Below are 27,714 nucleotides of genomic sequence, written 5' to 3'. Positions count from 1 at the left end.
CAAAACGTACAAATCTATTTTAAACGCTTTTCCAAATTGGATATATTGATTGGTTGAGGATTATTTGTTGGTTCATAACTCTTTTTTTGGAGAGCACGTTGTCTTAAACTCTACTGAATCGGAATTCGTTAGCTCTTAGTCATTAGCTAAAATAACAAAGACGTGCCTTTTGTTTAAGAGTATCGATTCAGCTGCCTTACTGACCTATCCTACCCAGTTATGTATAGTCGTAACATACCAATTGTTTTGTCTACAACCAGCACAAGAGCTCATACATAAGTAATAGCGATTACGTAACGTTCGACGACTGTATTTTTTTTTTGTATTATTATAATCATGGCTTTGTTTTGAAGCAGGTTCCATTTTCGTTGACTGTTTTATTATTATTTTCTATTGTATTTTCGTTTTTAATTAGTTGTTCGCTGAAATGATTTATCGTTTTCTAAGCTACTAGTAAATATAAGGATAACGATTACCGATTCTTAATTTTATTAGATGATATTATTAAAAGTACATCTTTCTCTAATTTAGACAGCGGGATTTTTAATGAACAGCGATTAAAAATTGATTTTCGTTTTCGGCCATTTGCAAAGGCTGTACAGAAAGTAGTAAATGCGCCATGTTTTTAAGAGAAAACAGCAACTTTTATAATATGTACTTTGTTGGGAAGTACATAGGTGAAAATATTATTAAAGATACGTAAACAAGGCGTGGCTGAAACGCATTCATTAAGTCTTTCATATAAATTATAAAAATTAAAAACCTTTATCATTAAAGTTTTGTTGTGTCATTATACAATAGTAAAGAACGTGTAAATAATTTTCGACCCTATGTCCATGTTATTAAATATTGAAATGAAACTACTTTTACGGATTTTATCGCGGTTTAATTTTTGATTTTAGTTCCCGACGTTTCGACACCTTTGCAGGTATCATGGTCACGGGCAGACTGCCCGTTAAAACGCGATAAAATCCGTAAAAGTAGTTTCATTTCAATGTCTAACATTCGCGTAAACCTAAGAAACCACAATGTTATTAAAATGAAATATATCATCCTTTTTTTACGGCTAGACAGTTTAGAGTACCGAATAAGTTATTTCTAAACCTAAAACACGACAAAGGATGTCGGTAGCGTATTATTTAGTCTGGACTTTAAGTCTGGTTTTTCTAGACCTATTGTCTTGTGCCAGTAGTATTCAAGTCACATTTGTTAATAAGAGGATGTTGATATACATTAAGTTTTTACTGTAGATAAATATTTCAAGAATTGGCGTTGGTTAAGGTATAAAGTAGTTATGTACCCACTTCAATGGCTTAAAAATATATGGAAATATACCTTTATATTTTTTTAATGGAAAGATCTTAAAAACGTATCGTAATTTTCGGCTTACCGAGTTTCTACAATTAAGAAAATTCACACAAAAAGGAAAACTCAAAATTCCCATCGAATTACTTGCATCACGTGTAATAATGCATTTCAGTTGCATTATCAGTATAATCTCCACGCAAGATAAGGCATTGGCCACCAAAGAAAGTAAAATCAACAGATATCCAACACCTACATAATCCAAAAACCTATTTCCAATGCTCATTCAATTATAATGTCAGTATAATTAATTTTCAGACGTACAAAACAAACATTATGAAACAGACGAGCAATAATTAGTGATGCATGAGTAGGTACTGGATAGCTATTCACCTACTTACGTTGCATCACGATTATTATCACATGCACAGAGCAATGTCACGAGTACATTGAACCCGCCGATCCATCCTTGAACACTTTTTGTACTTATCTTTTGATAGATAAATTTGTTTTTTTCATTTTAATAGCAACTCTGTTTAAATAAAGATATACGATGTTTTTCACGTGTACGCCCAATCCGCGCGCATCCAATGACTAATGTCGCCATGTTTTTTTTCATTTATTGTCGTTTGAAAAACGAACGTTACCGAAATAATATTCTGTATTTAAATTATTTGTTTTCTCATCTAAGCATAGACTTTTATATCTACTTTATTACGTTTTTATAGCTGGCAATATCAGATACTTTGTATCTGCTTGTTTACGCCGAAAGGAAAGATGTGTAGGTCAGGATTTCAGGAAGCCGGCTGCCATTTAATCGACCACGTTTCGTTTCATAATGCGACCTTCACTTACATAAGCTTTAAAACTTTGACATTTCATACAAACTGTTTAAAATGACTTTAATTTTTTCTTTAATTGAAATGGAATAATTTTCACACATGACATAATCAAAGGTCCCATTAGTGAGACCACACTTAACCCCGAATGAAGTGTGTGGCTCTAAAATTAAAACGTCTGAATATTTAAATTACAGGTTGGCTTTGAGGCGTGGGTGTCAAAGCCACCCTAAAAATTAAATTGTCGCTTTAATGTAATTTGGCTTTCTTAAATGGTTGAAGTATGAGTACAATGGACTATGTAATGGTCTTTCTTTTGACTGAAGTCCTGCAAATTGGGGCAAAACTTTGCCAAATTACGGGATAAAAATACTCTAAAGTTTGGTTCAATCACGTGCTACAATTTTTTTCCGTACATGATGTATACGTTAGCGGATATTTTAGTTAATAACTTTTTTGATAAGAATTGTTTAAAAAAATACACTTGACCTACGACATTTAATTTCGGATATTTACAGTTTTGATAAGAAATGCGTAAATGGTTATGCAGTGTTTTGTACAGCTTTATGAATTGTAGAGGTTTTGTTTTGATTTTATTTATGTAATAGTTTTCGACCATTTTGTTTTTACCAGAGGGCCAGCACCTCTTAAAGTACCTACCTTTGGAAGCATAAGAAACGATGTAGAGCAGTCTCTTCCACAAAACTAGTTATGTTTGCCACACCTACGTCTAAATTTTCCTTATTTACTAGTTACTGGTGTCCACTTCAGGTTCTCACTATTTAGTGCTCGCATGGTTCCGTATCATGCCAACGATTTTATTGATCGTTTCCGTTTCATTCAAGTCTCTAACGACGTACGAAAAAATTGGGAGTCAAGGATGATAGAGGAACATAAAACACATTTATATGACAATATTTAATATAAAGACGTCAATTTTATTAGGCAAGTACTTTTAATTTTGCTCTTTAAATAATTCATAATATATTTAAAAAATAAGAAATAAATAAGTTGTAATAGAGCCGACAAATAAAACTGTACAATTCATACCCAGATTAGATAAGTCGGTATGTGCGCAACGAATGATACATTTTTATTCAATGTGAAACATTCCCGACCTACCTCAACGAGACCTTGAGAACGCCTATTATAGAAACAAATGACGTCACCGGTAGATAGTGATTCAAGCAATGTAAAAAAATAATTTCAAATGAAATAGAATCTGGGAGCCAGATGCCTATGTAACCGGTTTAATAGTTATTTGATGCGTAAAATGTTTTTAGTAACTGTTCTGGTGCACAAAACCTTGGTAGATGATTGAAAGGTTGACGACCACCTGCTTTTGGTGCGTGAGGCTCGGGATACTAAATCCCTGTTCAGATCTCTAATTGTCCATTATAATTATGTACTTAATTGTACTGTGTAACTCTCCTTACCGATAAATAAATGAGAACTTTCGTCGGTTTTTGATTAGATCCTTATCGGAATTGTAATCACATTTCATATTTATGCATGGTCATTATGAAACCGTAATTTTTTACTTCTGAACAGTGTCTTTCATGATTCTCACTTCTGTATACGCCATGTATCGTGTATCTTAGAGCGTCAGTTCTTGAGCCAATTCTCTAAGAACCTCATTACGATAACAATATATAGGGAAAATATAGTATGTTAATTTTACCAAACCCGTAGGCCTTGTAATTATACAATTCGCTACACAACTGAGTTACTACCCTAGTAACTCTGAACAGTTGTCTGTGAAGCTACGTCTAGCGTTAATAATGTTGTAACTAAATTACTTGGTACCTGTTTACTGGTGCCTGTCTGCGTCACTACAGCCTTGCCCGATCTATCTTTACATAATTTAAGGCCTTGTCGAAAGTACTGGTTAGGGGCACACCTATGTGTCTGCCCGTTTTGTCGCTAAAACAAATCATATTAATAATAGTGTGACGCAGATACACGAGGTTACTAGAACGATAACAATCGTCTGCTATCTAACAAGACAGTATTTTCGGACAACACAGCATACGTCCTTGCTAAACAAAACCTCTTGTATGTATTGAACATAATAGCTTTACTAAACTTTGTTAAAATCGCAGCCAACTCATTTAGAACAAATATGAGTTTGATCAGGCTTTCTACTTGTCGCCCGTTATTAAATTCTGCGTATCTCGTGACAGGGTATTGAGGACTTACAAGTCACAGGGCTCCCAGAAAATTGTTATTGAAACGTCCTACAGTCTGTAATGTTATATTAAAATATCCTCTGTACATTCTGGAAAATTGGAATATATTTTGTAACCATTAAATAGAGACCTATCGCCACTTGCAATGTAAAGGCGGGATGTCGCCCTACTGTGTAAAATGCGCCATCTCGCTTCTGCAACTATAAGAATATGAAAGAGGAAGTGGTAGAGCCCCATATCTGTTCATTAAAAGAAATATAACTGGACGAAAACGGAGGAAATGAAATGGACGTGATAATTTTGCAATTTTTGAAACAAGTTTTGAATTTGATGGTTTCTTTCGCAGGTTCAAATGATGTCAGCAGTGAGCGGTGAGCCGATGCTCCGTCGCGTCAAGCAAGAGACAGATCCTACTCCACAGTACTCGCCGCCGGAGCCCCAGCCTCCGCACACTCAACCACTGCACCCCCGGACTATGCCTATGATGCAGCCAGAGGTAAGGATTAGGAACCATTTGGAACCTAACAACAAGAAAATAAAAGATTAATTGGTAGTCCTATGAACTGATACCTAAATGAGGTGTTGTTGATAATTAATTACAAAAATATATTTTCAATTCTGGAAGGCCGTGTAAGACCTCTCTAGAATTATTCGTGTCGGCTACAAGATTTCTTTTAAAGAAAATGATTTCGTAATTTTGCCAATTTGTTCTGGACATTTCCAAGCTCCATTTTGATCATTTGAATTTCCATAATTTCGAGGTTTATTTTTCATACAGGCAATGTGACCTAAATAAGTTATTTAACTTTTAATACGTTCTCAATTCTGAGTTTGGAACTTGAAAGTACGTCAGTCGATACCATTATGTCTGCCAATTGAAAGTTACGTGAGAAGCTAATTGGATTTAAACTTATTGCTCAGTCGTACGTTAAACGGTTTCATTCACATTTTTGTAAACCAAAGGCAAATTTCTTCGATGACTTATTAGATTTTCTGAGAATTCGCTTGGCTGAAAGTTGAATTTGCTCTCAGAGTTCCAGAATTTTATATTACGTAAATTTCGACATCATAAAAGTACTACACTTTTTCATATGATTCCCAATTTTTATTTCCAGACTGAAAGTATTAAGACTTCTAAGTTAAGGTCAGATTTTTTTTCTTTCGATTCTCAGTATAAGCTTGATTGATTTTCGTATTGACAGTCATTCGGCCAAAAACCTTTGGGTTCCCTGTGTGTAATTGAGACTTTAGCCGAAAAAAAAGGTAGCACTCATTACGAGTCATAAAAGATATTGCGGAGATCGTTTGCGGTAAAAAAATGTATCCCTCTTTTTTGTATAAATCACGGTGTGTTTTTGAGCTTCACAAACGATGTGCAATCCAATTTGATTATACAATTAACACAAACGTTATGGCTGTTACAAGACATTTAAGTTTATTTTAATCGTATTTCTCGGTTGATTGTCCGATCCTTGTGATATTTTGTAATGAGTCAGTGTTATGTTTTTGGAGACGAAATGAGGTGAGCTTCTCTGTTTTCGCACATAAAAATGTTCACACATATTTTTATTTTGAGTGGTTGTGAAAATAGCAGGTTGATTCAACATAATTTATTTTCGTATAATTCGTAGGCGATTTCCTGTTTTATTAAATTTACTCCAGTTGTTTGTCTTTGGATTATTAATTATTTTTGTGGTCATTGATAGTGCTTCACCCCCATCCCTTCAGATGAAAAATCCTTTAGGAGGCCCTATCACCAGCTCTTACTAAATTCCAGTTTTGGGAACTCTTTTCTCCCACCTCTTCCTTATCGTCAGCTTCTCTAGTAAAACGTGGACTTGACTGATCCAAATAAAACCTCCTTTGTCAACAGTTGGACATAGAAACAAAAGAGGACATAAAGTTCTGCGTGTCTCCGGGAGACGGTACAATAGTTGGTAACACGAGCCCGGAGCAGCAGCACTGCTCGTCGACCACAGCGGCGGCGGCCAGCGGGGCCCGGGATGACGACGCGCCCCGCAGGCTGTGCCTCGTGTGCGGCGATGTGGCCTCCGGCTTCCACTACGGAGTGGCCAGCTGTGAGGCCTGCAAGGCGTTTTTCAAGAGGACTATTCAGGTGAGTAGGAAGGTGATAAAACTTTGATATCTTATTTTGACACTTACACTTTACATTACACGCTTACGTCACTCGTCAACAGTTGGACACTAACATTTGATTACGAGATCTAAGATGATTTTTATTTATACTGTTAATTTACGTTATTAGAATCGAATGTATCTAATAGTTAAATTAATTGTAATTAAAGTGACTTAAATAAACATAAAAGAGTTAAAGCAAGCTTTTCACCAAAAATAATTACATCGAATATGTTTGACTTAGTGACTTATTAAGGGACTTTGTTTAGAACAAGGAAGAGCAAAAAAAGAAAACACTGACTGCATGTTTTGCTTTATTTTTATCTCTCAACTTTGGTTACATTAGTGGAAATTAATTTCCCGTATAACATCTATTAATTTTGCTTCATATTGATTTGAAGTTTGAATACTTGAAAAATGTAAAAAAAAATATCTATCTACTATTTCTGATGCCTAAATATGTATTGCAATTCAAATAATATAATTTGTATGGCAACATTCTCACTCAAATATCTTATCCATATCACAGGGCAACATAGAATACACATGTCCAGCATCAAATGAGTGCGAGATCAACAAGAGGCGGCGGAAGGCGTGCCAGGCGTGCCGGTTCCGCAAGTGCCTCCGTACTGGTATGCTGAGGGAAGGAGTCAGGCTGGACCGCGTGCGGGGAGGCCGGCAGAAGTACAGGCGGGCACCTGATGCCCCTGCGGCACCCCTGCCGAGGCCACAGTTGGATGATATCAAGGTATAACAGGAAAAAAAGTTTTTATTTCAAATAGGCTGTTTTTCAGGCGATTTTAGAGCATTGCTACATGACTCTACGTGTACGGTTTGTCATTCCTATGGCGAAGAACTGGCAAGAAACTATAACTTAGGCTTTTAAAAATAAATTATGTATAATCTTAATGTACATTTATGTTTTCAAAAGCAGCGTAAAATAACACAATTTCTATGAGACTAACATGTACTGCACTCATGTTAACACAGCAGCTCTTCTTAAACCTCTTACAAGGAGGACTTAATACTGGGTAGTAATGATGCATCTTGAAAGAAACCACAGAATTTAAAGCACTATTAGAACGAACCTAAGATCTAAACGAGTAAAATTTATCGTCAGTTGTCTTGCAACAGGTTGCTTTTAAATATGGAGGAATGTCTTCTAGTGGATAACAGGGAATAAATAAATTCATTGCTTACCGAAATCTTAAAAAAAATAAGAACTTTGATCAATCAAATTGTAACCTTAAGCTCTTCTACTTTTAGGTGCTAGAAGCCCTAAATTCATATGAACCGGAGCTGCTAACCTGCTCAGCGCCACCTGCCGGCGTCACAGACCCAGTCGCCAAGACACTCGCTCTCCTAGCTGATCTGTACGACAGAGAACTGGTCGGAGTCATCGGCTGGGCTAAGCAGATACCCGGCTTTACTGAATTGCAGTTGAATGATCAGGTATGTCCACCGTAGAAATAAAGCTGTAAATTTATTACACGCGCTGTGGTAGCAATTTGTAAAATTATCCCTTTCAACCTTAAAAACTTTACCTCTTTGTAACATCAGTATAAATGATTATGTGGGAAATAACATTCGTCACGGGTTAATAAATTAGTTTTTTTTAGGTTTCTTGCATATACTATAATAATTGATGAGCTAAATTTTTTACAAACGTTCTAACCCAAAAATATTTAGAATGATAACTTATGATAAATGAAACGATTAATTTAAAGTAATACTAATTAAAATTTATTTATACAATTATACGGTTTCCAAGGCCGTTCAGTTTATATTTATTTGATACATTATATCGATTACGCTAAATGAATAATTTTCCTCTTTCCGAAATATTTCAAACTAAAATATGTACTACCGGTCTCAACCCGTTGCACATTGCCGAGTTCCAAATTTAAAGTTTGAATTATGCAGACGGTCTAACCTTGAAACGCCTATTCTTTATTTATACGGCAACACTGACCTTCGACGGAATACCGTTGTAAAAAAAACTTATCTAAATTAAAGTACCTAAAACAAATTAATTTGCCTATATATCATCAAAGATAGAATAATTATTGGCAAAAACTACAATAGTCTAGCCTGGGACCTTGAATGCAACAATTATGAATGCATTCATTATTTAATAGCGACGCGGAGGCTAACATTTCGGGGGTTTGCATGTGTGCGTATGATATCCTAATCTACTGAGTGTGTATGTGTGTCACGCTCAAGTCAAGGTTCTCTTTGGATGTGTGTGTGAGCCTGCATGTAAAAGATTGTATTTTTATATCATTTTGGTGCATTCTTTTGTATGTGTTTGTTGTTATGAGGCTGATATTTTAATAGCCAATATCTTATAAAAAATGTTTTCTTAAAACACCCCATTACCTAGGTTTTGCCTCGTTTATTATTATTTTTAAATAAGATCTCTGAATAGATTCTCGCTTGAATTAATCTGTAATCGATCTTATTCGCGGAGGCGTTGAAGCAACAGTGTTTTGTTTTTTTACCCGCTCATTGGGCGGTCAGTCCCGTTGCTAACACACCTCAAGGTTTCTAAAAACTTATAAAGGTTATTTGACACCCGCGGTCCATCTGCGTATTTATTATTCCCTTATAGACTAGGTGCAAGTACATAAAATTATGTATTTTTTTATTGTGTATTTATTTGTACTATGTTGTAAAGTTATTCTGCAATTTCAATTTATCTAACAAATCCAATATTCTTAACATTTAAAAATCCTAAAAAATATTGTATGATATGCCCTGATACAGACTATTTGTTATTATTTTTATACAATATCCAAGTAAAATTAAGTAAGTGATAAAATATATGTATTAAAGCTAAGTATAATTAACATAAAATCACAATTAATAACAGGTCCGTCCTTTCGTCTGACAGGCGTTAAGGTTGTCTGCAACGCCTGAAGTGTAGATTGTAGTCTAGTCAATATATAAGTATACATATACACAAATAGTTACAAAATATACACTGACTCTATTTTGCATTGGAGGTAGGTGAACGTTTTTATGCAGCTGTATTTGACAATTCCTTAGGCCCATAATGCTCTCGTATGAGTAGTATGGAGTGGGGATTAAAAGGTACCATGTACGCTTTGGGGTGGGGATAGGTGATAGCTAGTAGATGCATCATATATCACACTAGCTGTTGCCCGCGACTACGTCCGCGTGGTTAGAAAATTTTCCATTATATCTTCTCTCCTATTAGTCGCAGCGTGATGGTATATAGCCTAAACCCTTCCGCGATGAATGGTCTATTCAACACAAAAAAAAACAACTTAAGACAAAGGATTAGATTTTGAGAATACTTTCTTAATGAAAAACATAATTGAACTACAATTTGGAATATACGCGAGACGCTTTCTTCTTTCTTTCCTCACATTTTTTTATTGTTTGCCTACAGATGCGTCTCTTACAAAGCACGTGGGCGGAGATGTTGTCGCTGATGCTGGCGTATCGGTCCATGTCGAGCGGGAGCCCGCTGCGGCTGCGGTTCGCGACAGACCTCGCGCTTGATGAGCAGCAGGCGAGGGAGATTGGCGCACATGATTTATTTGGACAGGTAATTTTATTAATATTTAAAGATATGCTATGTCATGAATTGTCTTGAGTAACTGGACCTGAATTAAATAGCAAGGGCATAGACAATTGTAGCATCAAGTATTGTGAGCTTTTTCAGTGACCTATTGCTAAGTTTAAATTTATATTTTTGTTCATTTTTAGATAGCCAGAAAGTATTTTTTTTCAAAAGCAGTTCAACATTTTCTTTAAAAAAAAACTTATATTCGTAAACTTTGACAGCTTCACCTGATATTTGAACATTTTTGACGAATGTTCGTACTAAAAGTAATTAAAAGAATACCGGCGTTTACATCTGTACTTACAATTACCCTCTCTTATTTATTAACTTTCCTCACCATTATCTTACGAGTGATCCCTTTATTCAAGATTGCCGGAGTAACAAAGCGCCTGGAGCGTGCCACAGCCCTCCGCGAGGAGTGCTACCTGCTGAAGGCGCTCGCGCTCGCCAACTCCGAGGCGCGCATCGACGAGCACGCCGCGCTGCGCCGCTTCCGGGACTCCATACTGGGCGCGCTCAACGATGCTGTGTCCGCTCTTAGGTGAGGCTGTTATACAACTAGATGTTCATAATATCTCTAGCTAGCATTTTCTCTTGATATTCTGGGATCACTTTTATTTTCTAGCGAGCCAATTCTAAGCTTTTATGTGATTGGTTTTCATCTTTACGGAATTTTGTTGAATGACCTATTTTTTTTTGTTCTGACTGCCTATTTGATGTCTGCCAATTATTGGAGGTGCTTAACGACTGTCACTAGGCACAAGTATCGAGCATTTATTTAATGTCCAATGTCTTCCGCGGCACCAGTCTCAAGCCGTAGGTAACTGTTTCCGTGCTGGTGCTAACGCTGGTCGGTCCCCCCGCAGGCCGTACAACGCGCAGGCGGCGCTGCAGCAGCTGCTGCTGGTGCTGCCGGCGCTGCGGCTGGCGGACGTGGCGGCGCGCCGCTTCTGGGCCGCCGTGCACCGCGAGCGCCGCGCGCCCATGAACAAGCTGTTCGTCGAGATGCTGGAGGCCTGTCTGCGGTAAGCCTCCACCCGCACCCACTGCATTTACGTCCGCGAGGACCCCGCTCACCTTCGATTTCGATGATTTCGTTTCTTCACCGCGGCGGGCGTCGGCACCCGCGCCACCAATGTACAAAACGATGGACGGATCTAGTACAAAACTTGTTACTATTTTTGTATAATATTAAAAAAAAAATATATCTAGTTTTACTAAAAGTTTCGAGATTATTAGTATGGTCGAGGAAAAGATCCTCGCCGCGAGCTGTGACGCTACTTATAGTATTTTAGTGACCTGAAACGTCATTAGATCTGTTCTGAACAGAGTGTTAGTACTGTTAGCTTTAAAGAGACAAATATTGTTGTTTTTGTTTTGTTTGGTCGTGGCGCGCCGAGCTCGGAGGTATTCTTTCCCCGACCGTATGCATCACTTGTCTATGTATGTCTCGGTAAATGCGGGGGCCGTATTCGGCGCATTTATCATTATAATATAACATTGTTTTTATTCTGTTTGTGTTGAACGCTAACTAAAGCGCCACCAGCACTGCGGCGGTTTTTCCTAGAAGCTTTCGTTCGTTGAGAGTTTTAGATCGCTTCATGGTCTTGACATTGCAAATCTCCGAATATAAGTACAAATTTATAATTAGATGTAAGAATTAGAATTATTATCAAAAAGAAAATTCTCGAAAAAATATTAGAGCACGCTTTTAAAAATATGGAGTTCTAATTATTTATTTTTAAATGTTTGTTGGATATAGTATACGTAAAGGCAATGCTGTGAAACCGATCCGCAGTGCAGTAGCGAAGTTATTATCCTAATGTACAACTGTTTTATAAAATTATGGTCATATAACAAAATAGAATTTATTTAAAATAACGTTTTATGTAGCAATATTCACTATACGAAGGTTATAAATGTTTATCCTGAGCTGTTCCACAAACAATATTATATTTATAATTAAGCTATTTGTTGTGTAGATATAATATACCAGTGAATATGTCTAATTCATGTTAACAATGACCGGGCATTGTGTATATTATCCTCGTTTCTCACAATCTCCGGTCATTGTGAATAGTAGACTAGTTGTAGTGACCGTGTTAGATGGATGTATTTTTAAAGGCGTTTAATGTAGAAATATAGAACCCTTGTCCTGGATATTATAAGGTACCCCAGTGTTACAATTCGCAATTAAAAATATTTTCAGCTGACAATTCACTGGAGCAAGGATACTGGAGTCTGCTTCTGTGGATATCATAACAATGTCGTGATTGTAACATATCTGTAGGTAGTTAGTGTATAGTACAAAGTACAAGGAAATATTCTGGACAAAACAACCCTTATTCATGAAAAAGACGCTAAATACACACGCCGGCACAATTAGGGGAACACTAAAAAAAGGTCGATTTTCTTTACAAAGTCAAGTAATACATATTTTTTTTAGTTACACAATTATTAGTTGTACTCAACCTAACAAAACTAAATGTTTTAGTAACTCACACAATATTTATTCTTGAAGAATTTAACAAAATTACAAATAAATAACATTGAACAATTTTTCGTTATGATTGAAATCTGCCAAAAACTTTAAAGTTCACCCATAAAAGAAAATTTTAATACCGGGTATTGCCGCCACGGGCTCGAATTAAAGCCTGTATACGATTTCCCATGCTTTGGATAACGTTGTCGATCAGTTCTTGGGGCAAGTTATTCCACTCTCCCACTAACGCCGATTTAAGTTCTTCCACATTGTTAGGGGCTAGATTTCTTTGTCGAACCTTTCTTCCCAGGTAGTCCCACACATGTTCTATCGGGTTCATAGCCGGTGATCGCGCTGGCCAGCCCATCTGAGTGATACCTACTTCATTAAGGTAGTCACTCACTATGCGTACAGTGTGACGCCGTGTGTTATCATGCATGAAAATGAAATTTTCACCAATAGATGGGGCAAAAAGCATGACATGGGGTTCTAACACTTCTGTAATGTACCGCTGTGCAGTTAGCGATCCATTACTGATGATCTCTAGCTCCGTGCGGGCTCCCAAACATATGCCACCCCATACCATCACTGACCCTCCACCATACGACACAGTTCCAGTGAAATTTGCTTGGCGATAATGTTCCCCTCGATGTCTCCACATTCTTTCCCTCCCATCCACGAAATTTACACAAAATCGGCTCTCGTCACTGAACAAAACACGGCCCCACTCACTTGTCCAATCTCGATGCTCTCGAGCGAATGCCAGTCTTGCTACACGATGAGCTACCTCGAGTTTTGGAGCCTTTGCTGGCACGTAAGAGTTTAAACCAACTTCATTTAACCGTCTTCTAACAGTCCTTTCACTGACATTCACATTACGGACTTCTGCTAAACGATTTCGGGTCTGAACAGCTGTTTGAAGACGATTTCGTAAAGTCTGCATGACCAAGAAACGGTCATCTAAGGCGCTAGTTGCCCGATTTCTGCCCTGCCCTCGTCTGCGCACGTACGATCCAGTCTCCCTATAACGTCGGACGACGCGATAAATCACCGATGTCGATACACCCAATGCGCGACTGACTGAGCGATAGGTGTGCCCTTCCTCGATCATGGTTGAAGCCCTGGCTGCAGAAGTTGCTGGTAAATCACTCATTTTGTATCGGAACAATGTGCACTATACAAATGTAAACAGTTAAATGACCTACAGTTCCCTTTAGCAGCATCCACTGAAGTTCTTATCAGAATGAGTAAAAAACGTTAAGTGAGCAAAATCTTAAAAATCCATAAATTCTTGTCAAAACACTTACAATAAGACTTGGGTGTACTTAGAGCAATCTGTTATGATGTTATTAACACTCAAACCAAAAGCACTCATAGAAATATCCTACAATGTTAGAAAAAATCAACCTTTTTTTTGTGTTCCCCTAATTGTGCCGGTGAGTGTAGATCTTCTGTTCGTTTACTGTAAATAAATTCGGAGCTTTCAGTTATAGGAATCTTACGGCGGTTGTGGATAAGGGATCCGGTATAAACTACGGAAGCATTCTCCATATTAATCGCAACCTGTACCTAAGTGTTACATAACATCACAGATTTATAATAAGTAACGATATTGGTTTTGTAAATATACTTAATGTTAACATTTGTGGAACAGATGATATCGAATACCTCAATACCTGTTACCATTATTGACGACTATTCCGTTATGTATATATTAAGTACGATAAGTACTCATAAGCTGTTTTGCGACGCCAGCGCCTCTGTCGGCATTCTTGGAACTAAAGTGTTGGTTAAATAACTTTAGTAGAGGATGTTTATTTTAATTAGCGTGAAATTTGATTAAATTGTGGTTGTGAGAGTTTCCTTTTCATTACGCAATAAAACTATGATTCAGTAGCAAACATTTGTCTGTTGTTTTCTGGCTGAAGATCCTAATGCATCCCAATATTTTAAAGATATTAAATATAACATTGCAACTGTGTCCAAGACTGCCGAGGAGGTGTGGCATCGTGTACATACATTACAATAAAAACTAAAGGGATAACGGCAGAACTAAAAATTAAGATGTATAAAGAAACTTTGAAAGAAAAATCTATCCAAAATTGCACCGCAGTACGGTTAATTTTGTAAAATTATATGTAAGGAGAATAATTTTACTGTTAACTTAAGGTTGTTGTATTAAAATAAGGTGCATTTTTGTTGTGATTTTGCTCAAAAATGTGTCGAATAGTATTCGCACGGTTCTTACAAGGATATGAGTAATTTAGATGCTGACGTCATTGTTCTGTAACCGTCACTTACAATGATGATATGATTGATGGAAAAATGAATGTATTGTTTGTGGCGAACTTGTACAAAATTCTCCTGTGTAACCCACAAATAGTGCATTTTATCTTGTCTTGTAAGTGAATACAATCCAGGCAAGTGACGTCAGAGGTCCTACGATTCGCAGTTATGTTAATTTTTAATCTTTTTTTGTTTTATGGCTTATTAGCTGTTACGTTTCGATGGCATTGTGCGAACAAGCCAGTGGTTTTTAACAAACAGAACAACGGTAGAAGTTTAATGAAACTTTCAAAAAGATTCGTTAAGTTAGTGATAGGAACGAATCAATGTGATGGCTTTAGAATTTAATGTAGGGAACGAATAATTTTGAAAGTTATATTTCGGCTCGATTACACAGAATTGAAATTCTACGTATCTTAATTCCATGCGAGTTTATTTTAACTTTCTGTTGTAGTTATTCTTATGTTAAGAATATTTACTTTATTTATTAGTTTTTAATGCGTAACCGTGCCGGTGGTAGTCAGCGCGTGTGAGCTGTGAAGTGTGACTGTGCCAGAATTATTTATTAAGTTTTTTAATAATTATCATCGTTATTGGTCTGCGATTACTGATGTATATAGCGGTGTAAGGGGACATTGTGATGCAATGGAGCAGGCTTTACGTCAGGGGACGAAGAAAAAAAAGTCTCGATTGGTGTAATAGAAAACCTGTTTATGTATCAACGATATTAAATTATATTCCATATTTTATGCTATTGGCAGCTTTAAATACCCGCTGACGTAAAGATTGCAGCCAAAAATTATGTTTATAATGACAAAAATATATCAAAAAATTTATTGATTGCCTTTTAAATTTTTATTTGATTATACGAACTGATTGGATTGATAAAAATTGTAGTGTATATGTACTCACGAAGTAGGTGAGGTAGTGATATGTAATCTCAGATCAAACTTAGTGAACCCTAGGTAACAATATAATACCCGTGTCTTAAATTTTGTATTTAATGAATTCGTACCTTATTTCTTTACATAATGTTATTAATGTGAACCGGTCCCGGATATAAAATAAAATATATGAAGTGGTGACATTTTATTTTGTATTTTTATTTGTGTATATTTATCCCTGACAGTCGATAGCTCTTAATTACTTTTACTGAGTAACTTTACCTACGTAATTCTTGTCATTAGTATCACATTATCATTACATAATTATCTGTAGTAGTGAAATTTTGGAAAAGATCCTCACAGAAAGCATTGACGCCGCTATTGGTATCTGAATAAGGTTCAAGTATTTGACTCCAATGTTCTAACTCAACCACATTTACTAGGCTTGCAAAGTGGCCTGGTTATTAGGTGACACCGCGGTAATTACCTTAAAAACAGCTCGTACAAATATTTAAGTTTCTCTTTGAATAAAATAATATACACATAATATCAGCTTTTAAAAAAAACGCTGTGTCGCAGAGTCCAATCAATCACATAAATTTCACGCCATCTTGTGGGTTTGAAGTGAACTGAAGCTGTCAACCGCTGAGTGATGTAAGTAGCTATTAACGGCATAGATGGCGCTGATGAAGTGTAGTGAGTCGGGATCTCGACTGCACTATTTTTGTCATTCAGGAAGATACAGACAACACATATTTTCTCCTCAAATCTAAAAATTTGACTCTAAATAGATTTAAAATGTTGTATTACTGTGTTATGTCAGCGTGGATATTTCATGACGTGGATGGAAAGGTAACAATGTTACTAGAATGCTAAAATTATAGACTAAAAAAGGATAAAATATTTTTAATTCTTACAGACGAATATTTACAATTTCCAACGTATTTCATTATCGATATCAGACTATAGCAAACTGTTCGTAGAGCAGTTCTCGCACTTTGTAGTACTCTTCCGATAGGACGCCTTCTAACGCGACGCGGCCATTCTCCAACTGTGAAAGAAAGTAAGACCCTTAAAACATTAAATTAATGTATTTCATGAAGGCTATGACGCGATGCGCTGCGTTCCAATCACTGCACTTTAGTCCGCCCCGCACCTCACTTCATGCCGCAAAAGCGACGCAAAAAATCACTTCTGCGCAAGTGGAGGTCAGTGCTCAAGATCGGTAAAGGAAACTATAGGCAGTGGCAGCCATACCCATTGCGAGGCCCCGGGCGGAAGGTCCTTAACAAATGATCTGCGTATTTGCTACTTTAAAACTGCCGTGACAAGTGTAAATAAACTTCAAAAATTTTAGGGGCGCGAGGCTCCGGGCGATTGCCCTGTTCGCCACCCCCTAAGGCCGCCACTGACTATCCCTACTAATATTATAAATGCGAAAGTAACTCTGTCTTTCTGTTACGCTTTCACGTCTAAACCACAGAGTTGATTTTAATGGAATTTGGTACAGAGATAGAGTTGACATTGAGAAAGAACATAGGATAGTTTTTATCCCGGACTTTTGAAGAGTTCTCTTGGAAACGCGATATAACCGACCTCGACGTGGGCGAAAAGCTAGTAGGGCAAAATATATATTATAATGTAGTCCGTGCGTACCCTGCGTATGGCGAGCGTCCCGTTGCAGCACTCGAGCGCGCCGCCGCTGAACTCGCTGCTGAGCCCGAGGCGGTGCAGCGCGGCGCGCAGCTCCGACAGGCGCAGCGCGTTCACGAACGACGCCGCGTGCGCGCCGCCCGCCGCCTGCGCCTCCAGCGACATCGACACGTCCGACGTGGCCTCCTCTGGGCAGGGCTTCATTATTAACACGATAGCCACCGAGAGCATATCCATCTAGTACCTACCCGCAAATAATTAATGGGAAAGCACTCTAGAGGCTGAAGCAATTGAGAATGGGAAGGCACTCTAGTAGCTGCAGCCGGGATAACCTATTCCTGCCTCTGAGCGAATATTGAGAAATAGCAATTGACCTACTAAATGACTTTTGAAATAAAAAAATACATTTAACAAGTTATTAATTTTATTATCGTGTCCAAACTGACTCGAACCAACCAAACTGATAATAACACTATTAGTATTAAAAATTTATTAACCTTTTCATAACTGTTTAAATTATTTAAACTTTAATCAATCATTATCCTGATAAAAACATAATAAATTCTGTCAATCTAATAAGTTTTGACTAATAGCTCCTTAAATCTCTACAATTATTTCACTGAAATAGTTGAAGCGGTCAGGATAACCTTTCCTTCCTGCCTTACCTATAGCAGTGGCATTCTCCCTCTGACTAGCGCGCGGTACAAGCTGCGCGGAGAGCCACGCCAGCTCAGCGTCGCCCGCCGAGCGCCACGCCAGCCCCGACATCAGGCTGTCTGTCAGCTTCACCTGGTGACAACACAAAATTATTATGTGTTGAAGTAAAGATTCGATACTATATGAAAATACGGGACATGTGAGATTTGGGTATTTTTAGCATTGGAGACCTTTACGGAGGAGAAAAGCGCTCACGCTAATTTGTAGAGCATTAAGAGTTCCAGTAGTTTATTTTTTTCAAAACGGCAAGTTTAGAATTAGACTTACTTGGTAAATATGCGATTCAGTAGTAGCGTCTATGACTTCACCAGCTGATGGGATGTATATTTTTTCAATACCCTCAGCTTCACAGTGTTTTCTGCAAAAAATAAACAAAGTCAAACATGTATAAACCAAACTTTTGGACACTAAAACTACCAAGATTGTTCACATTAAAAAACGGAAACTGTGTTTGCTAACTGTTTAACAGAAAGCCAACCCCCTTTTTTCCGGACGGGAAATCATCAAAGACTCCTTCTGCTTTGGGTTGAACGGCAGGGAGTCTTAGATTTCTCCTGACTAAAATCCACCCATGTTCTTTAATTTGCCCTTTGTATACCACGGCAACCCTTTCAATTAATCCCGCTACCCCGGCAAGAAGCAAACTTCTCAAGTACTTACTTGAGTGTCTGCAAGGCCCCCCGATGTGCCCTGAGCCCTACAATGGCTCGCGGCTTGGCCTGCGTCACGACCCGCAGTAAGGACTCCCCGTCGCAGCGGCCCTCCAGCTCTATGTACTGGATGTTGGCCTTGATCTGCACTTGACGCGTCGACGATATGCACTTGCTAGGGATTTCTGTCATCTCCTCTGAAATAATAAATAACAAGTCACTCACACTTGCCAGTTGCAAGAAAATTCTATTAGAAACTATCATTACCAGATAGTTAGAACCATTAAGTTGCCCTAGTTTTCAGTAGTGTCTAGCCATTTTTGCGATTGTAAGAGCAGGGAGTCAAAATATTGTATTACCATTATTGCTTTTCAGTTATCTGCTATAACCACATGAAAATTTGTAAAAGTATCAAAATACGTGAGTGAACGGCCATCTTTTGAAACCTCGTCGAACTACATACGTTCTGCGCCAAAGTTATTGTGAAACAACATTTGTGTTCTAAGGAAGATATATATATATGTGTTTTGGTTTTTAAAGGACGTATGAAATATTTTAAGTTTAAGTTTTACCTTCTGGTTCTTGCTTAGGTATTGGAGCGGGTGGTACATCCCGGATTTCTCCTTCCGCGTCCACTATTTCAGCTAATCTGTAGTCTTCAGGCTAAGTAAACAAGGCCAAAATATTAGTGAAATAAATAGATAGATAATGAAATTGAACCGGTCGCGCTGGAGAATGTATGGAGAAGCCTATGTCCAGCAGTGGGCAGCTATAGGCTGAGATGATGATGATGGAATTATTTAAATTACTTTGCCTAGGCATTGTGTGGGACAACGAAAGATGTGTGGTTCTAAAGTTGTGTAATATAATTTTGATCTTATTGCTATTCATCAATTCTTATAATTTAACATTTACACTTTAATTAGGTTATTATTCAACGACCAGCAACATTTTGACAAATAGTCTTTAAGAGCAAATAAAAACAACATTTATTAAACACAAATTAATCATCAATTCATAAGCGACTTTATAAAAAACACTTCAAAAGTCCCAAATCGCATTACTAAAAGTTTCTACAATTTATAAAATACCTTAATCATCTCGCCGTAGTCATCGGCGCGCGTCCTCTCCTCGTGGAAGGGGTACATGGCGTGATGTCGCTTGTTGGACTTGAAGCAGCCGGCGGCGCGCACGTCGTGGCGGACGGGGATGTCGTGCTTGCCCGTCACCACCCACATCTCCAGCTCCCCGTCGGAGTCCGAGTCCGACGAGATGCCGCCCGACTCCTCCCTGGAGCCGACCATACTGAGGTCACAATTCGATAGGAGTTTACTTATGAGATTTAAAATAAATTATGCCCAACACCATATTTAATGTAGTTCCTATAGTAAGGCCAGTTTATTTTTCATTCACTATACAATTGTAAAAGGCCAGTATGACAGAATTTAAGTCAGTATCATTTGTAGCCGAACTAGACACAGCCTTCTTCCATGGCTGTAAGCCTCTTTAGTATTTTGCAATTGTTTTATTGGTCTTGTCAGATACAATAATATGCCAATTACTATCACAAGGACAAAAAATATAATGTTCATGTAGATTTTCTAGTGTCACAGTTCTGTAATTTCATACCTATTTAAAAAACAGCACAGCAAGCAGAGATTATGGCTCATTTACCGGACTATTTATACTACACCCTCAAATCTACTTATAAATTTTCATCTATACACAATACACATTGAAATAAACAGCACGCTACATCTTGTACCTTATATTTTATAAATTTATGTTTTTTTTACTAAGTCGTGCGTAAATAAATTAGGAAATACATAAAAAGATACTAACTTGACAGTATTGTTGACCTTGACCCTCTGGTTCTGCATGAACTCCTCTAGCTCTGCCCCCTCGAGCCTGACGCGACGCCGCACGGTCAGCTCGAGGGTGCGGTCGCCGCCTTTCTCTATGAGGTCACGAGCCAACGTGCCTGGAGAAGTCCTGGGTAGTGGAGAAATGGACGACGAGTATTAGATATACGCAAAAATATCTTATGTTAAAAAAAAAAAACAAGAAAAAATTATGTTTATTATATTTGTTAAGGAATGAATAAACATAACTTAATTTTATCTAGTTTTTTAGAATAAGATGTATCGATTTCGGATAACGAGAAGTACATTGATAGTTCAATTAAAGAAGAAATGACGGTGAATTAAAACAATATCAATTAGTGAATTCAGTTAAAGATAATTGACAATTTTTGTAATTCACAAAAAGGCAAAAATTGGCTGTTTTTAAATGATCTAACTGCTATCTATTTTTTATACACGGTCATCATTCCTATTATTTTTTAAAAGACGTTGACGACCTGACGTTTTACTCACCTAGCCGTCAATACAATAGAATTCTGCGGATTAGGAGCCCATAGCAGGAACAGGTCCCTGGCGAAGCCTGACTCCAGGTCGGGGAAGGAGGCCAGCACAACCTTGGGCCCGGGCGTGCGGCTCACCTCGCCCACCGAGTGGCACAGCTGCAGGTGCCGGAGGGCGAACGGGTTGCTGCGGGCGCCTTCGAAGGCACGAGTCAGTTTGTCGCTCATCCATTCTATCTGTGTATTGAAGGACAAAAGAGAAATGATAGTAAATTGAGTTGAGTTTATTCTATTGTGGTCTGTGAGCAGTTATTTACAATACTAGCTAATTATGCAAAGAGTGACGGAACTCATTTTAGAAAATGCACATGACGAAGTTATGAAGATATGTACCTTTTTACAGTAATAATATGTGAAATAAGTCATTTAAAAATACTACTTTAATATAAGACTGACTACAAGACACTATAAGCTTTGATAAATAAAAAAATTGCATGAGGCAAAATTATCGTGTTAATATACATTTTATAGAAAAAAAGTGAACAAAATCGCTCAAAAATACCACACACACCTGAGACTTAGCAAACTCGACGACATTGTAACTGACGTTCGACAGCAGTAGAAGTGAGTAGGCGACCAGCCCGGAGTCTTTGTTGCGCCACAGCTGGTCCAGCATGTGGGCTAGCTCCAGCACTCGGCCCGCGGTGTCCGTGCAGACCAGCACGCACCCACCGCCGCGGAGAGTCGACAGGATTGTTGCTAGAAAATGTCAAGTCAGTTATGAAATTTATAATACTGTATCCATCTTTATTTCTATACTAGCTGTAGCCAGTGAAGCCGCGCGCTATAGATCGAAAATTATCCCATAGGACCATAAAACTGTTAATCCAGGTTATAAGCTACTTTTTCCTTTTAAGTGTATGTTTGAGGCATGAATGAACATAAAAATAGCATATGTGTGGTTGAATTCAGTAACCTCCTTTTTTAGAAGTCGGTTAAAGGTTGCGTTTTACTACCTAAAACTTTATAAACTCACTCATCAATTTCTCATCCCTCAATCTCCGTCTCTGTTGAACATAATCTGCATTCATAGCTCCGAGCAGCATCAGTGAAGGTCTCATGAGCCTCTCAATCTCACATCCATTGAGATGCCGTTCCTTTTTGTGGTTGAAGTCAGGAGCATAAACTATGTCTTCTTCACCAGGTGCTGCTATCCTCCAGACTGTACCTCCGAGAGAGTGACCGGCAGGTAATGGGGTTATACGGAGACCTAGCCCTTTGCCTGAAGAGTTGGAAATATATTTGGTAAGGTAATTATCTAAAGAGTGATATTGGGAAGCAGTTACCCAATAGCTAATTTTGTAGATGAGATTTCAAAATTTTCATAATAGTAATGTTGAATATCAGAAACCAAGAAACATGGGTTGATTTCATGTGTGTGATGTAGGGGTAAATCTCAGGATCAGCTGAACTAATTATGGAAATATCAATAAAAAGCCATAATCAATAAAAATAATATCAATAGAAAGCCACAATAATTGTGATACTCATAACCTTAACATTAAACCAAGAAATATCAAGTCAATAATGTCACAAATAAAATTAAAGCAGGCTCACCTTTCATATCAATACTCTGATTATACTTCAGCTGCACAATCCTATCAAAAGCCGCATCAACATCGTCCAACGTAAACAAATCAAACTCCGAGACATTCCTGTGAGCCTGGTACAAGTCATACATGAACATCTGACCCATCTTGTATACCGGTAAGGTTGCATATATCGGGCAGTTGAGGCCGAGCTTCCCCACTGCGTAGGGCAAGGCTCCGAGGTGAACAGGGTCCGAATGTGATATTAATACTGCATCTATTGTGTTTATGTGTCTGGAATTACATTGGTTGCATTAAAAATCATAGTGTATTGAAATAATAGGATATGAATATATAAATGTTAGTTAGGTACAATATAGTGTGTAGATATTTATATTTGATAGCCCAGGGCTAGTAAAGGCGAAAGTGCAGGCAAAAATGATTATGTTATACATTGGCAATACAACAGTAGTTGTAGTTTGGCAGTGGTTAACTTATTCGTTTTGCGAAACCATCTAGATAGACTCCTACCACTCAGTGTTAGAAAAACCAAATAAGAAATTCAAAACATAACCTCAAATTACCTTTTCAGTTCTTTTATAAACTCCATATCAAACTTTTCATCCCATCCGCAGTCCAAAAGAAACTTAAATTCATCTATCTGTAGGACATAGCATGGAGGAGTCTCGTCTCCAGCCCCTGAGAGGCAGTGGAGCTTGATAATCGACGTCATTCTGGTACCGGCTTCAACTCAACTAATAATCAACTTTCAAAGCGAGATCATACTATTACTTTAACTTAAAGAAATATGGTTGCAGAATAGAAATAAATTATTGGTAACCTAATTCCTGTAACATAATCGACTGAAAACAATTCGTATTATGTTTACGCGGCGATCAGTTACTCGTAATTCGCATTACAGATAACAAATAAAACGATTTGACGTTCTCGTTTCGTTGATGTTGCGTTCATAAACAAAAGTTTGGTTATTTCCATACATTATTAACATTGTCAGTGCAAGGATCTTTAAAAAATAGGAAATGGTCTTTTTCGTGTATCAATCAAAGCTCCAGCTGTAATAAGACGTGCCAATTTTGGAAGACACTTAATTAAAATAAAATTCTTTTAAAAAGTTTATATTTATTTACATAGTTGCGCTAAGGTAGTAAAGTTATGGCACGAGGAATAACTAATAGTTTCAATATACACTTAAATAAATAATCCTTTAACGTCATTATAAGCTCATCTTGTTGCCATATTTTTTTTTTCAACAAAAGTACCTTACCACCTGGCCTTTAGTCATTTATAGGCTGGCATTATTTACTGGGTTCCTGTGCTGTCTTCCGAAGATTTTTCGGTAGAACTATTGGGCTTTGAATCTTTAGTTGAAGTATCCGGTAAAATTGAGCTAGTTGGCTTGATTCTAAAAGATTCTTTGTTTAATATGCTACAGAAGTCTAGAGTAAGCGACGAAGACCCGCGAGTGTTAAGTGACGGAGCATTTATTATTGATTGCACTTCTTGTTTCGTCGCTGTTAACGAACTTTTAATTATATTATAGGTTTCTTCCAACTCCTTCATTCTTTTATCACCCGGTGACATACCAACAGAATTATTAGGCTTTGAATCTAATATTGATGGACCCATGGAAATATTTTCTTTTCTCGTAGGTTCTTTTTTTCTAATGCCACTTAAATTAAGGGCAAGGGACGAAGACCCGTGAGTGTCGTGTGAATGTATCATTTTTAACGATTGTACTTCCTGTTTTGTTGCACTTAATGAATTTTTAATAATATTGTAAGTTTCTTCTAAGTCCCTCATTCTTCGGTTGCACTTTAAGTTCTCTTCTTGATTGAATACAAGTGAGATGCCTGGTGGGGTGGATAATCTCTCAGAATAGTTTTGGATAACCAGTGGCCTGGCTGTTTCCATTTCGATTTGAGGCCCTTGGACTTGTGTAGATTGCGTTGCTGACGCCTTTTGACGCATTCTAATAAACCTCCCATCGAGCTTTGCTTCTGTAACAAGTGAAAATATCCTTTACCTCTTTCCATTCCAAGACTAAGACCATGAATGATATTCAAAGTACTCTTAAGTGCTTCTGCCTACAGTAGCAGCAGCGAATTCTGCTCACGTTTGATTGGGTTTATACTTTGTTAGGTAGTAGAATATTCAGTAAACACTATTGTCTTACCATTAACTTTCTTCAGTACATAATTGAGGCCCAAACAGATGGCGAACAAGCTTAAAACTATAATCAGGTAGACCCACCAGTCTAATTCTAAAAGCTGAAAATAGAAATATATATAAGAGGAAAACGTTAATAAGAGGATTTTGAAAGGTTTTTGCAGAGTTTCTCTACAGCGATGATTAAGTGTGAGGTTAGGACGAATTGGGTCTTCAATTCTGCATAGTTGGAGAGACAAAGTCGTTGGTAACCGGAGATTTGCGTTACTTTGTGCTATTGTTCCTACGCCACACAATTAAAATGTGATTACTACTAATACAATTATATTCACAAGTTTAATTTTATATTATGTGTACAAACCATATTTTTCCTTACGATTTATAAATTTAAAAGAATTATATTTCTCCACCATTCTTACATAAAAAGTTATCTGTCATTTTACTATGCTGTCATAATCTTTATTTTTAAAAATAAAAAGGAAGATGACCTCTTTAAAAGTAAAGAGAGCAAGTTTTTTTCATTGATGCATCTGCTTTGTGCATTGATGGATGGGGTAATCTCAAGAACTACTAAACCGAGTTTGAAAATCATTTTCCCCATAAAATACCACACTGTTTTTAGGTGTAGAAGTAGACACGTGTCAGGTAGTCATTAATATTTAGTTACGCTACATTTTCACGTGTCAAAGTACTTAAGCTGCTCAAACATAAACGAATCAATTTCGTCGTAATTAAATTAGTTGTAGCAAAGCAAGTCTTGTGTAACCGCTAGTTCTGTAAATTGAAATAAGACGGTTACAAGCCGCCAGACGGATCCCAAATCTTCATTTTGTAGAACTCTAGTAATAAACGTTTAGTACAGGGATTGTTAAGAATCGTTAACGAGCATGTGTGCTCGAGTGTACTTACCACGGTGGAATGTAGGGATGTGCGCGCCTGTACCCGGGGTTCGGGGCTTATTGGAGTTCTATTTATAAATGTACGCTCTCCTTTTTAATATGGCCGTATTTTATTTTTTGTATTTTATATTTTATGCACGTTAACTGCCTCTTTGATTTAGTAGCTTAAGGGCCGGAATATGTATTGCAAATAAGCAATAAGCTGGTAGGCATTTTCATTAGAGAGCCATTAATTCATTTAATGTAAAAAATTATAGTATTTAAAGATTAAATTAAGAGTAAACTTGAAATATAACATGAACACAATACGCACTTACTTTAGGACTGTTAAATCTTACAATAAATTCAAGGAAGCTAGCTCGAGGCATAGATACTGTCCTTAAAAAAGCAAAATAGTATATTAGACGTGGCGTAAAAAAGGAGTTTTGATCAAATTTAATATCAACGTAGACGCCCTAACTTTCCAACCAGTATGTTTCCACTTAAGAAACTTTACGATATCAAGACGATTACGTTACAAAGAGGTAACACACATGTTTTAAAAGCCTTCAGCGGGTGACGAACAAGTTTGTCTTGGCTGTGCTTTGAATGTTGCCGACGTTTCTGATTGATGGCTCGTGCAATCAATCAGCCGGCAAGTTCTGCTCAAAACTTGGGGTGAAACTGTTTTGTTGGATACGTAGAGTGTTCGTCTGTTATTGAAATATTTGAATTGTTATGGTAAATGGTACAGCCAGTCAAATCCCAGTGAAATTTGATTCCTTCATTTTGTCTTCCGCGATTGGGTGTCTTTTTATTTGCCATTTTGTCTATTTTATGAGTTTTGTTAATTTAAACTGTTCTTGCTGACATACTTAAATAATTATGTTTTAATATTTATTTTCAAAACAGTAGCTAATAAGGTTTCTTGCCCGTTCCGCGTTTATCACACAAGTTTATAATGAAATAGGAGACCATTCCACAAGCATCCCTTTAAAAAAATATCCAATGTGCTAATTTCAGTTTTCAACGAGTTTAGTATATGTATCATCTAAATTTAATATAAAAATAGCTTTTATTTATAGCTCGAGTGTGACTCGGATACAATGATACAGCAACTTTAATAATAGCAAGACGTTAGGCATTGAGAGGCACTTAACATAAAGTGTGATAACTGTGATAAGTGCTTTCATAGAACCATATAAAACTTATACTGAACGTAATGTATATAAATAGCCTATTTAAGGTACGTATTAGATGATATTAAGCTTCATGTGATGTGGCTAAGTCGATTTATAGTGTAAATTTTGCGTAGGTCGAGAATGTTAATAGACTATTTATTTTTATTACTAGTAGTTTTTCAACCGATTTTAAAAAAGGTAGAGGTATTCAATTTGTATGTATTTCTTTTTATGTTTTTTTAGCTGAGAATCTCGGAATCGATGCAACGATTTTATTAAAAAATAGATCCCACGCCCCTCCCCGTTACGGAACCAACTTTTTTGAGTCCTGAGAGATTAAACAAATAAATTCACGTGTTAAAACATTCCGAACAAGTTTACGTTGATTATAAAAATGCTAGTCCTACGTGACGTTCGAATCTATGACATATCATTTACGAACAATTTTACCTATTGAATAAAAAAAAACAACAATCAAATATAACTACAAAATTGGGATAAACCAGCATTTCGTTTAAAAACCCATATATGTACATATACTATATAAAACCGCAAGACCCCCACGACTCTACATGCCAAATGAAAATACCCCATACGTACTCGTTTTACTAACATATATGTAGTAACATTACACATGAATATCACAGGCATTGCTCGCACGACTCGCCGTGAGAGAATGTCGAGTGTCTGTCACCGAATATGACCTGAATAATTAATGCCGACTACCCTCTATTTATATGACGTCACCGATGCATTCAATGTGTAGATTTAGTTCACTTTGAGT

General features: G+C 37.2%; 3 protein-coding genes across 10 annotated transcripts in view; 1 reads left to right on the top strand and 2 right to left on the bottom strand.

The window, feature by feature from the left end:
- LOC113492479 (steroid hormone receptor ERR1) overlaps positions 1–15,921 on the top strand; it is a 34,185-nt gene extending 18,264 nt beyond the window's left edge. For 4 of the 6 annotated variants that reach the window (XM_026869945.1, XM_026869946.1, XM_026869944.1 and 1 more), the window contains 7 exons: positions 4,680–4,829; positions 6,207–6,461; positions 6,999–7,217; positions 7,736–7,921; positions 9,885–10,043; positions 10,430–10,602; positions 10,928–15,921. In XM_026869945.1, coding sequence (XP_026725746.1) covers positions 4,686–4,829; positions 6,207–6,461; positions 6,999–7,217; positions 7,736–7,921; positions 9,885–10,043; positions 10,430–10,602; positions 10,928–11,090 — 1,299 coding nt within the window. In that variant the 5' untranslated portion in view covers positions 4,680–4,685 and the 3' untranslated portion in view covers positions 11,091–15,921. The other 2 variants (XM_026869943.1, XM_026869947.1) reach the window with 2 other exon arrangements.
- A 683-nt stretch (positions 15,922–16,604) lies between these two features.
- On the bottom strand, positions 16,605–23,620 carry LOC113492478 (probable cleavage and polyadenylation specificity factor subunit 2). Of its 2 annotated transcripts, none has more exons than XM_026869940.1 (13): positions 23,269–23,620; positions 22,713–22,978; positions 22,132–22,377; positions 21,667–21,854; positions 21,109–21,332; positions 20,576–20,725; positions 19,825–20,038; positions 19,306–19,396; positions 18,744–18,930; positions 18,351–18,441; positions 18,032–18,155; positions 17,370–17,554; positions 16,605–16,764 (listed from the first exon to the last, which is right to left on the bottom strand). In XM_026869940.1, exons 1-13 carry the CDS (start codon positions 23,415–23,417, stop codon positions 16,672–16,674), a joined length of 2,208 nt encoding a protein of 735 aa, XP_026725741.1. In that variant the 5' UTR covers positions 23,418–23,620; the 3' UTR covers positions 16,605–16,671. The 2 variants fall into 2 exon arrangements, with proteins under 2 accessions (XP_026725741.1, XP_026725742.1); XM_026869941.1 differs by having other exon boundaries at positions 19,825–20,023.
- A 184-nt stretch (positions 23,621–23,804) lies between these two features.
- LOC113492482 lies at positions 23,805–26,618 on the bottom strand. Of its 2 annotated transcripts, none has more exons than XM_026869950.1 (3): positions 25,233–26,618; positions 24,879–25,154; positions 23,805–24,702 (listed from the first exon to the last, which is right to left on the bottom strand). In XM_026869950.1, the coding sequence occupies exons 1-3, from the start codon at positions 25,282–25,284 to the stop codon at positions 24,005–24,007; spliced, it is 1,026 nt and encodes a 341-aa protein (XP_026725751.1). In that variant the 5' UTR covers positions 25,285–26,618; the 3' UTR covers positions 23,805–24,004. The 2 variants fall into 2 exon arrangements, with proteins under 2 accessions (XP_026725751.1, XP_026725752.1); XM_026869951.1 differs by having other exon boundaries at positions 24,879–24,972.
- Positions 26,619–27,714: the final 1,096 nt, after the last annotated feature.

Source organism: Trichoplusia ni, chromosome 4, assembly GCF_003590095.1.
Source record: "Trichoplusia ni isolate ovarian cell line Hi5 chromosome 4, tn1, whole genome shotgun sequence".
Classification (NCBI taxonomy): Eukaryota; Metazoa; Arthropoda; class Insecta; order Lepidoptera; family Noctuidae; genus Trichoplusia; species Trichoplusia ni.
Note: the sequence above shows the minus strand (reverse complement) of the source record. Positions and strands in the feature narration are given on the sequence as shown.